Source organism: Hypomesus nipponensis, chromosome 10 (assembly GCF_054491055.1).
Source record: "Hypomesus nipponensis isolate SF chromosome 10, ASM5449105v1, whole genome shotgun sequence".
Classification (NCBI taxonomy): domain Eukaryota; kingdom Metazoa; phylum Chordata; class Actinopteri; order Osmeriformes; family Osmeridae; genus Hypomesus; species Hypomesus nipponensis.
The window spans coordinates 15,873,462-15,885,263 of record NC_140370.1 but is presented as its reverse complement, the minus strand read 5'-3'; the positions used below and the strand labels follow the sequence as shown (position 1 = coordinate 15,885,263).

Below are 11,802 nucleotides of genomic sequence, written 5' to 3'. Positions count from 1 at the left end.
TAATCAGTGGGATTTGATAATGTAGTGTCATCATGGTCATCTTTGTTGATATGTTTACAATCTGCAGCTATGCAACAGAGCCTTTGAGGCAGTTGGGTAAAGGGCTGTGTTTAGACTTTCCACAGGGAATAACAACAGGCCGGATGATGTCATAGTGAGAAAAGATGTCAGAACAGAATGTTTGCTCACGGAGTTCCAGGCTCTACATTCCAAACCATTCATTCTGAAGAGAGCACTGCCTCGACTTACAGCAATGATGCCTTTCAGTATACACTAGAGAAACCAGTTTATTGACAGGGTTGGTTCACCAGCACAATTTATAAAGGTATTATGGAACAACACATTTGAGTGTATGTGTGCCTTTCACTTTGTCACACAAAAGTATTTTTCCTCACATAGCACTCAGACATATTCACACAGACACTATCACAGCCTACACCTTTGTCAAGGTAACGTTTCGGTCCTCTAGATGTTCTACATTATAATTCCTTAGCTTAGAGACTCCAGGGAGACAAACCTACATCCTATATGCAGCTCTGCTCCACAATCTGTGGAAGCCAAGGAGGATTCTAATGACTGGATAACAGGGAAATGTCATGCATCGTTGAGGGGGAGCTGGCCCTATCACCCCCGGCAACACAAAAACATAACCAACCTTGATGTTAGTTGCCCAAATATCCCTTACCGTTATGGTCAAGTCACACAACAAGATCTGGAAATGGGAGGCAATGCAATGCAGGGGGGGGGGGTTGAAAAAAGGGGGGGGAGTTTGAAAAACTTAGAGTGGGTCATTATCAAAAGAACAATCTCCTGCTTATGACATCTTTGTGATGCCAGGCATAGTGGTTTGGTAAAAAAAATAATACAAATAAAAGACAAACAAAATAACAATTCCCATCTCATTTTATACATTTTATTTGATAAACAAAATAGTTTGTAAAATGTGTTGACCACAGCAGGGAATACACACGGAAAGAAGAGCTGTTTTTAAGAGATAACCTCATCAGAGTGGTCGTCTTCTGAAAACCTAGAAGTCAAGACCTGAAGAAATGACTTGTCAAAAGTTAAGAATTATACTCAAATGCATCCCCTGTATTCAAAGGCGTGTGGCCGAACACGCACTAGCAATTCTGTACAGACATTAAAGCCTTATATGAAAATTCAAAATAATTAACATGCCTCAACATGATATACTTGCATGGGCTGAAAGAGTTTTGCAAGTGCATAATTATAATAGTCAAAAAACATTGGCAATAACCTTTAAATAAAATATTTTACAACTAGTTCTCCAACCCTAACCAGCTGTTCAGATGACTCCTGAAAACAAAAGACCGACAAAAGAACCAAACGTCAATATTTCCTGCACTTACAGCCACTTTACAGTCCTGTTACAAGATGCATACATGTTACAGGATTCAGTCCCTATCAAACGGCCTTCCAGAGCACATGCCTCATGACCAGACATGTAAAGGTTATAATAGATGATCATTTTCACATTAAACTCCTGGTCTTGAATATTTTGTGGTTGACTTCTTTCGTGGGCAACATTTTTCTCTAAACATTGGCTTTGTTCACTGGTTAAAAACAACTGTTGGTTACAGACCACTTTTTCTGACCTATCAGTATAAAAAACGAATGAGTTGACGACAGTGTTCAACTGAACAATTGAAAAAGTGAATTCACCTTTAGACAACCTACTCCACCAGAAAGAAGCAATGTGTTAAAGCAGGACTTGCAGGTTTCAAGGAATGTATCACACACTGAAGACATGGGCGCAGACAACTCTTGTGTGACTCTACTTTGGCTTGCTGGTGAGTTTCTGTGCACTTCCTTCCACTTAAAAAAAAAAAAAAAAAACGTTGATAACAGAAAGGCTCGGTCCTCGGCATGTCCACCCCTGTGACGAGTGGAACCCTAACAGGAAACATCTTGACTTCCTCTTCCTCCACTTCCTCAACTCTCATGGTTTGCCAACTTCCCCCAGCGAAGCTGACAGTGGAAGCGAGCGCGGGTGACGTCGCCCTAACCCCAGCGAGCGAGGAGCAGGGCCGACTGCGGGCTTGTTAGCCCGGCGAGCTCAAGCCTACAGCGAGCCACAACCCAATAGTCGACGTACTGTAGCATCTGCATGACCAGGACCTGAGCTAGCAGGGACACAACAAACACAGACAGCTGAAAGTAGTACTTGTCCCAGAGTATGTTTCAATTTTTTGTTGTTGTTTAGTTTAGTTTTTGCTTTTATCAATAACTTTTTTTTTTTTTTATCCCCATCCAGAAGTCTGTAAACTGCTCTCATTTGTGCTTTGTTTCCTCAGAGTAAGAGCCTATGGTCAGATAGCTCACACGCTGGTTATTCTGTTTTATGGCAGTAGATGTCTTTTAGTGCTTTGAGTTCCTCTATAAGGGTCTTGTTCTGGTTCTCCAGGACCGCCACACGGTTCTCCAGACACTTGACGTACTCTTTCTTTTTCCGGCGGCACTCTCTAGCAGCCTCCCTGGAGAAGGGACAGAAGAACACCGAGTGTCAGAATGTAGAAGAGTGTGATAAAAAGGCACACGGACGATGTCTTTGCAAAATCTATAAAAATCACAAGTCAAGTCTTCACAGGACACAGTCCTGTGTGGCGGACGTGGATTGACAGTCCACTGAGTCGCAAGACAGCGTTAGGCCTCAGAGCTTAAGTTTTGGTGGATGTTCTGGAAGCTGAGAAAAACGCTGGTCAGATCCTATAAATAGTAATTTAACAATCTCACCTATCCACAGTGGTTAGGATTTTGAGAAAAAAACAAAAAAAAAACAGGAAAAAACACTAATTTGAGGTTCCTTTGCCAAAAACACAACAGAAGTAAAAACACATCACTGTCCGACAGACATTTAGCAAGGCCTACAAAATAGATCAAATTAAAAACTATAAAAAGGTATATTTCTACCTGTTCTTCATGAGGCGGACCTCCCTCTTGCGTGTGACCTCCTCCGTGTGCACCGGGGGGCTGTGGAGGGAGCCAGGCGAGGAGGCCATCACCAACCCCTGAGGCAGCCCCGAGGTGGGGGAACGCAGCTGGTACGCAGGCATGTCTCCGGTGGCAGCTGGAGGCAGACAGGGTTATAGATCAGACAGATATAGAGGGTTATAGATCAGACAAGGTTATAGATCAGACAGAGGGTTATAGATCAGACATATATAGAGGGTTATAGATCAGACAAGGTTGTAGATCAGTCAGAGGGTTATAGATCAGACAGATATAGATCAGACAAGGTTATAGATCAGACAGAGAGTTCTAGATCAGACAGATATTGAGGGTTATAGATCAGACAGATATAGAAGTTTATAGATCAGATAGATACAGAGGGATATAGATCAGACAGATAGGGTATAGATCAGACAGACAGAGGGTAATAGATCAGATAGATATGGAGGATTATAGAGCAGACAGATTAAAGGGTTAAAGAGCACACGGAGGGTTCAAATAAGGCCACATTTTCACTTTCTAATGATCCAACTAAGAATATCCAGTGAACATCTACAGAAACTATACAAGTTGACAAACAAGAAACGGCCTAGATTTGACTGCCTTGAAAACAAGTTGACAGAGAATCAAAGGGTGTTACACAATGGTGATAGCAGTTACCAGATGAGGAAGTGTACCATTTTGCTGTTTGCTCAGTCAGTCTGGTACACAGTGCACTCAGAGGTCAACCCAAGAGGACAATAAACCTTTACCTCTGACCCTGCCCAAAAACAACAGCTTAGCCAATGGGCTTTGACATAACCGGGTCGGACAGACAATCTCTCTGAACAACGTTAACGAAATTACAATTAATTTCACTGATTGGTTTATTGAAGAGGAGGAAATGACGACAACACACACCAAAGCAACAGGTTACGTAAGCCCACGCTCGCTCAATCTTATTAGGTTTTCATTAAAAAGGGCCTTTGCCTGGAAGGGTAGGAGAGCCAGGGGGACCCAGCGTCTTTGAGGTAATACTATTTGGTTGATACTATTTGCCTGATCTAGTTACCAGGCAGAAAACTACTATAAACAGCATCCAGGACAGAGGGAGGAGTTAGGTCTTCTCTCGCATCAGAGACCTTTAAACATCCCCCTCCCTAAACATCTCTCCTCCCAAAAAGCAACAAATGTTGAGGGTCAAATATTATGTGACACAGATCCCCCCCCCCCCCAAAAACAAATCTTGGAAAATAAAAATGTCCTTTCCAAGAAGGTATTCCGTATGAGCGCAGACCCGAGCAAGCAGCGGCTTGCATATCTGACTGACTGCACACTGCAGCTCCGCCTCTCTCCCTCTCCCTCCCTCTCTGTGTGTATGACTAAGCTGGTGTTCTCGTTCTCTATCACTGAGCGCTCTGTCTGTCTGTATGTGAGTGTGCATGCGTGTGTGTGTGTGAGTGATCACAGTGTGACCCGCCCCGACGCTGACGTCAATCGTACGTCTCACCCGCTCGGGTTTGCATTCTCATTTCCCCGCCCGGTTCATGTTCCAGGAAACCATGGTGACGTCAAATGTTGCCAGCACACAACACCCCTCCCCCGCTCATGAACGACCCCGAGGTATGAGAGAGAGAGAGAGAGAGAGAGAGAGATAGACACAGACAGAGAGAGAGACAGAGAGAGAGAGACAGAGAGACAGAGAGACAGAGAGACAGAGAGACAGAGAGACAGAGAGAGAGAGAGAGCGAGCAGATGGAGAGTGGGAGAAACAGAGGGTGAGAAAAAGAGGGATGGAACAGGGAGAGGAGAGCTAAAGCCAAGAAGGAAAAAAGAGAGGGTCAGGGAAAGGATAGAGAGACAGGGAGAAGGAGAGAGACAGGGAGAAGGAGAGAGACAGGGAGAAGGAGAGAGACAGGGAGAAGGAGAGAGACAGGGAGAAGGAGAGAGACAGGGAGAAGGAGAGAGACAGGGAGAAGGAGAGAGACAGGGAGAAGGAGAGAGACAGGGAGAAGGAGAGAGACAGGGAGAAGGAGAGAGACAGGGAGAAGGAGAGAGACAGGGAGAAGGAGAGAGACAGGGAGAAGGAGAGAGACAGGGAGAAGGAGAGAGACAGGGAGAAGGAGAGAAAGGGAGGAAGAGAAAGAGGGGAAGACAAAGAGCAAAGGACAGAAAGACAGACAGGGAAAAGGAAAGTGAAAGAGATGGAGGGAAAGCGAGAAATCTGTTGCAACCTTACCGACTCCAGTGCCCACATACATGTACAGTTTAAATATTTAAACAATGTACAAATCTAAAGTCTTTGAAAAGCAGAGATAAAATTGTTGTAAAACCCCGCAAGGACTACGTAATCTAAGAATTCTCCAATCTTCAATGAGAAGTGCTACAACAAGGCAGGTGTGTTCCAGAAACACTGCAGGAAATCTCACCCAATACATCTACTGCTACTGTACACAGACTGACAACAGCAGAGAAGCCAGTCAGCCCACGACACACAACTTTCCTTTCCTCGTTACAGCATTATCATCTCTAAACTCGACCAATGAGAGGCCCTGAGACAGACACACAAACCTACCTGATTCAGTCTCATCCCCAGTTACAGCCATTACTAAGTTCCAGTTGTCCAGAGCTAGAATATTCTCACGATCACCCTGCTGTTCTGTATCACACTGTACCCTCTAACTCTCTGTGTGTGGAGTGGTCACCCATCAACTTTGCACAAGATTACAATTAAGCACATTGACATCACAATGACATCACTGGCTGGCTGCTGAAGTCAGGAGGACATGCTTTTAGCCCCTCCCCTTCTGCTCCCTCCCCCTTGCTCTCCCCTCCCCCTCCCTCTGTACACTGTGCTGTTCTGGAGCCACAGGGAGAGGAGGGGGGAGGAAGAGGAGGGGGGGTAGGAGAGGAGGGGGTGGAGTGGGGAGAGGATGGGGAGGGAGAGGAGGGGGGAGGGAGGGAGAGGAGGGGGTGGGGCGTAGGTGTATTAATAGACCTTGTGACGCAACTCGAGAGACGCACGACAAACAAGAGGATATTGTGCCCGGTGAAAGACACACATACACAGTCTGATTTAAGCTGTGTGTGTGTGTGTGTGTGTGTGTGGTTTTATGAATTTGTTTATGTCATTAAGCCTTTTAATCCTTGGGAAACAGGCTGTTATGAAATAGGCTAATTATGGATACTTACACTTTCAATAGGTGTTGAAATGTATTAAAAACTGTTTTTCAGCGGTAACGCTTTTCATTTACTTCACCTGCCATTGATAACAGATTCCTTGTTTTTCATATGGAAAAGGGATTAAAAAATAAATAATATGTACATATAATAAATGATATGTATATAAAGTTTGTGTGTGTGTGCAAATGCATTGTATATTCCACAAAACTGAGGACGAAACAGAGATCCAAAGTCAATCTTGAGTCTGATGCTTTCGAGGGACGAACACTGATTTAGCCCACGCCTGGAGGTTCTTCCTGCCAGACCGGTAACCAATCACATTACCTCAATTAAACCTAAAGTATTCAACTCCTGACAGACTGCGTAAGGACTGTCAAACACATTTAGCAGAAGGCACATCTACAAGCAGCTGAAGGGTGCCGTTACAGACCGTCAAGCCCTCTACCGTTGGACCTGCGCCGTGAAGACGTTTATTATGATTTCCAAAGAAACAAATCTCCCGTATATTCAATCAAACCCCCATAAAAGACCTCCTTAACATTTTCGTAAAATCCCCCCCACACACACATACCACAAACACTTTTAGGAAGCCTGTCCCTTTTAAGAAGCCAGCGCGGCCTACCTTGGATGACCACCTGACCCCCCTGCATGTAGAACTGCTGGGGAGATTCTCCTGGCTGGGTGGCGTACTGCAGGATGGTGGCACCGGCCTGGGGGGTGGCTGAGCTGGACATGGTCAGGGTCTGGCCCCCCTGGAGGCCTACGTTGCCTGGGCTGGCCAGCTGGATGGCTCCCCCCTGGGTGATGGCAACTGTGGAGGGGTCCCCAGGAGGAAAAGGTTAGATCTGGGGATATGATTTGTGTGGCATGTAGAGAGGATCTTTTGGTCCTGTGTGTTTATATTTCTTTCTTTTTTTAATACGTTTTTTTTGGGGGGCTGTTTTTCAATCTTTTCTGGACAATTTCTAAGTGAAGAGGGACAGGAAAGGCGGGAGGAGAGAGAAAGGAGAAGACATGCAGCAAAGGCCCCGGGCTGGATTCTAACCCAGGCTTCTGGGTGCTGATGTAAGGCGTCAGCCTACATGGTATGCGTACTTGTCCGGAGAGCCAATAAAAGTTTCTAAAGGTTTTCCAAATATTTTCTAAAACATTTTGAAATGTTGCAACAAAGCATTTTTTCGAAAAAGGCTTTTGAGTATCTGTGCTTCTACATGACTGTGTGTACTTTTGCCATCTCTGTCTGGTTCCACACACACACACACAGACACAGATTGGGCCCTGATCCAAAAGGCAAAATAAACAGGTGGAATTCGAGGAACCAGGTGACCACATGTTATGAAACAGGTGGAACTCGAGGTACCAGGTGACCACGTTTTGTGAAACAGGTGGAACTCGAGGAACCAGGTGACCACGTGTTGTGAAACAGGTGGAACTCGAGGAACCAGGTGACCACGTGTTGTGAAACAGGTGGAACTCGAGGAACCAGGTGACCACGTGTTGTGAAACAGGTGGAACTCGAGGAACCAGGTGACCACGTGTTGTGAAACAGGTGGAACTCGAGGAACCAGGTGACCACGTGTTGTGAAACAGGATGTGGAGACTTGTCCAGGCTTGAGTGGCAGACTCACTGTATTGTCCTGAGCTGGTCTGGTAAATGGAGGTCGGGACCGGGGCCGAGGCCAGGCTGGCAGCTGCAGCCTCCTCCTCAACCTTCTCCTCCTCTATCCGGGCCACCGCCGGTGAGTCTGAAGACAGCTCGTTGAGGATTTTTCTAAAATTGAGGAAGACAAGGATATAAAAATATATATATGTTTAAGATTCTTGTTTGAAATAGAATGTGGAGATACAAAAATACATACAAAAAAAAAAAAAAGGTTCTTTGTAAGATTTCACTCTCAGTTCCTTTTTAATTAGGTCTTATGTAGAGAAAGAGAAGAGAGCCAAAGAAGATGATAGAAACAGAGCAGGGTCTGACCCCCTGAGGATGGTGACAGGAGCAGCCATATATGCACTGTTAACGTCAACACTTCTCTACTAGACAGTAACCACACACTGACACTAACTATTGATACTATCAGATATCTCCTGATAGGGGGGGCAGAAATTAAAATTAATAACCAATTCCATATATAGACCAATATGATTCCCAATCAAGTATTTCATAACCCTTAGGATGGAGGAAGGCTTGATCTTTGAAGGGGTTAACACCTGCTCGTCTAAAAATCCTTTAAACTCCACCAAACCGTACCGGTAAGATGGACGTCTTGACAGGATCTCTCTCCTCTTCTGCGTGTCTATGGTATCAGGCTCCCCATCTTCAAGACCCCCCCCTGTGGATGTCTGCACAGAAGCAACGACAAAAAAAAAACTGTCAAGTCAACTGTTTCAAGTAAAATACGACATTTGGGGGAAACCACTTCAGAACCGCTTCAGACTTCCTGGACCTGGGGTGGCTGGATGACGGAGGCCTGGGGGGCCTGGATCACGCCCTGGAGCTGGATGGTCTGCCCGTCGGCCAGCTGCACCAGGGTGACCCCAGTGGAGTCCCCCAGGGCCCCGGAGCTGACCGTCACCTGGACAAACACAGCAACAAGTCAACTCTCTACGGTCGTCGTGGTGACGGTAACGATAAGCGGAACGGATGACGGATAGTCTCGTTCTGTGTGTGTGCGCTCGTACCTCAGGTGTGTGTGTGTTTGAGCTCGTATCTCAGGTGTGTGTGTTCATACCTCAGGTGTGTGTGTGTTCATACCTCAGGTGTGTGTGTGTTTGTTCATACCTCAGGTGTGTGTGTGTGTTCATACCTCAGGTGTGTGTGTGTGTGTTCATACCTCAGGTGTGTATGTATGTTCATACCTCAGGTGTGTGTGTTCATACCTCAGGTGTGTGTGTGTGTGTGTTCATACCTCAGGTGTGTGTGTTCATACCTCAGGTGTGTATGTGTGTTCATACCTCAGGTGTGTGTGTGTGTTCATACCTCAGGTGTGTGTGTGTGTTCATACCTCAGGTGTGTGTGTGTGTGTTCATACCTCAGGTGTGTGAGCTCGTACCTCAGGTGTGTGTGTGTGTTCATACCTCAGGTGTGTGTGTGTGTGTGAGCTCGTACCTGGAGGTGTGTGTGTGTGTGTGTACCTGAGAGTGAGCGGGGGTGGTTGAGCTGGTGTCGCTCTGACTCCCCTCGTCGTCAGACATGTCATCACTCACGCTGCCATCCTGCCGGGAAGACACCATCTCCATGGTCATTGGAAAGCTGGAGGACAGGAAGGAAGTGATGTCAACAGCCCATTTAGGGACAGGAAGTGGGGGAAGGGCAAATCCCTTAAAATGTCAAGAGACCATTGAAACGTCCCTTCTATTAATTAGCAACACAGGGTCGGGGGATAGCAATTAGGGTGATGGTTTGAACACTAACAGCTCAAAACCAAACCGTTAGACCTAACAAACAGACCTAACTGTGACTGTTGCCTCACAACGCTCAATGACGTAGACTTACTTAACTTGATGTTATTGTACCAGAGTTGACAAGAGTCAAATCTACTATCGAGACACATTGAAATGAAGTGTTTTATCATATGGAAAGAGTGACAGCTAGCATGTTACCAGGAGATAAGCTGATAATGGGTGACTGACTTCAGGCAAATTTTGAATGTGAAGAATGTAATTATAAGTCTGATTATTTTTGGTCCCCCCAAAAAATTATGTTACGTTTATGGAGCATAAACAGAAAAAAATATGAATTTTAAGTTTATGGATGTAAATACACTCATATTAGTAAAGTTTATACCAAAATTGTTGTCCCTTTCTCAATAACTCCCTTGTTTACTTATTCCCAGGCTGTCACATCACGTACGCATCTAGCAAATACATTTGACGGCAGTTGATTATGAAAATTATTGTCCGGTAACACAAATAAGGTCTGTGATACTGGTCATAACGATGTACAGTATCCATTTCATCACAACATGGGAGTGTGACCCAATCCATTTCCTCAATTTCAAATTGCAAAACGTAGCGCAACTGTGAATGTTTGATATATTTCCTGACAAGAGTTGCCTTTGTTAACACTTCATAAACAGTTTAGCCCCACGTAAACACAAGTCCGATATATGTATAAGTGTAAATAAGTAGCCTAACTAAATAGCAAATGCTTCAAGATATAGAAACAATATTTTGGCGGCACAACAACGGTTTATGGTGCTAGCGCAAGACTTACTGTCGCGTGTAGGAACATAATGAGCTTTCAGTTTTGTGGCACGGCTTTCTTTACAAGTTTAATTATCATCAAGTGGACTAGTATACGGCTGCCAAACAAACAACACATTTCAGAAATAACCTAGTTTACTTCGATATAAGTAACATGGGTATGTTCTGGGAGCACGGTTCTTATTTACAAATGTCAAAAAAGCTGCCGTCCACATTTCAGGTGTGGTTGTCGAAAGGAAATGAACCTACACAGCAGCTGAGGCTGCGAGGCCATTATATCAGGATTAGCTACAGTATGGCTACTTGATTGATTTCTCCGAGTGAAAGTTTTATAGCGCATAAATGTAAACTTGGTACTCTCTCACTCTCTCTCTACCCCTCGGCTTTCTGACTTCTGTCGAATACGACAGCTATGCAATAACTTACCAGAGTTTTACGTAGACAGAATCGTCACTAATTACAATAGGGGTGGATAGCCCGTGTCTTTGCCCACGTAGTTCCCACGTCAGTCGCGATGATGCAGTACTAAAATGTCGACCAAGCAGTCGGCGTCTTCAACTCGACACCGGGGAAAAAACTACAGAGGGGCGGGGCGTTTCGGATTAGTCAGAGAACTACAGTGACCAGCACATTTGGATTATGAGTTGTTTGAACAAGTGTTAAATCCTTCATGTAATAAAACAAAAGCCTTATGAATAAACCTGATCACACTATTTATTAGTTTAGATAATTAGTGTTCCTAAAGGAGGACGGCACGAAGTAATAAGTCTAACCCTGTTCACAATATTTACCAAAACAAGTTTTAAGTAGCCTAATAAAAATAAAGACGATCAAAAATAGTTTCACTTTACTCTTTCAAAAGGTACGTGCCAATGATTACACTTTCATACTCGTGATTAAATTTGTTATTTGTGATTTGTTATAATCATACATGTAGGCCTAAATATTTTTATCAAACTGCGCGTTTCAGAATTTAACAAACCGTTGTCCCCTGGGCCTCCTAACTGAAAGCGCCATCTAGTGGTGTTGCACGAGACCGACACCCTACACAGAACTGCAGGGTCTGGTCATTTCACACCACGGAACGTTATGAGATTAACACATTTGTACTTAGACTTACCTACGAGTACCATTCCCAAGAATAAATGTGTTTTATCCGTTTATTTGTCTTTAGCGGTACGCACAGGGCCAAATAGCTACAGCAGCTCTTAACTATTTAAACGGACATGCTGTTTATACGGTCTGACTTAATACCATTAATACATTATAAAAGTGAAGGCCTAATTGAATTTACATAAAGTATTGTTTCATGTAAGGTTAATAATAGCTATGCGAGTACGTCGATGGATGTGTAGAGAATACTTAAACTATACTCGAGAAAAACTAAGGCCAGATGAACACAAAAAAAATAATACTTCAGGTTCAATGCTTCCAACTGGACACATTAAAAAGACCGTTTTTGGAGTG

At 44.4% G+C, this 11,802-nt stretch overlaps 1 protein-coding gene across 4 annotated transcripts; it reads right to left on the bottom strand.

The window, feature by feature from the left end:
• Window positions 1-899: 899 nt before the first annotated feature.
• On the bottom strand, window positions 900-10,897 carry crema (cAMP responsive element modulator a). 4 transcript variants are annotated; one of them, XM_084707162.1, is made up of 8 exons: window positions 10,762-10,897; window positions 9,265-9,382; window positions 8,577-8,705; window positions 8,381-8,472; window positions 7,761-7,903; window positions 6,755-6,943; window positions 2,932-3,088; window positions 900-2,495 (listed from the first exon to the last, which is right to left on the bottom strand). In XM_084707162.1, the coding sequence occupies exons 2-8, from the start codon at window positions 9,373-9,375 to the stop codon at window positions 2,351-2,353; spliced, it is 966 nt and encodes a 321-aa protein (XP_084563288.1). In that variant the 5' UTR covers window positions 9,376-9,382; window positions 10,762-10,897; the 3' UTR covers window positions 900-2,350. The 4 variants fall into 4 exon arrangements, with proteins under 4 accessions (XP_084563288.1, XP_084563289.1, XP_084563290.1 ...); XM_084707163.1 differs by lacking the exon at window positions 10,762-10,897 and adding an exon at window positions 10,346-10,731; XM_084707164.1 differs by lacking the exon at window positions 8,577-8,705.
• Window positions 10,898-11,802: the final 905 nt, after the last annotated feature.

Excerpts from the sequence above, each read along its gene's own strand:
- crema (XM_084707162.1), bottom strand. The coding sequence starts at position 9,375 with ATGACCATGGAGATGGTGTCTTCCCGGCAGGATGGCAGCGTGAGTGAT. Across the intron at positions 6,944-7,760 it reads GACCAGCTCAGGACAATACA|TTGCCATCACCCAGGGGGGA; the intron begins GTGAGTCTGCCA and ends ACCCCTCCACAG. Across the intron at positions 2,496-2,931 it reads GTCCGCCTCATGAAGAACAG|GGAGGCTGCTAGAGAGTGCC; the intron begins GTAGAAATATAC and ends TCCCTTCTCCAG.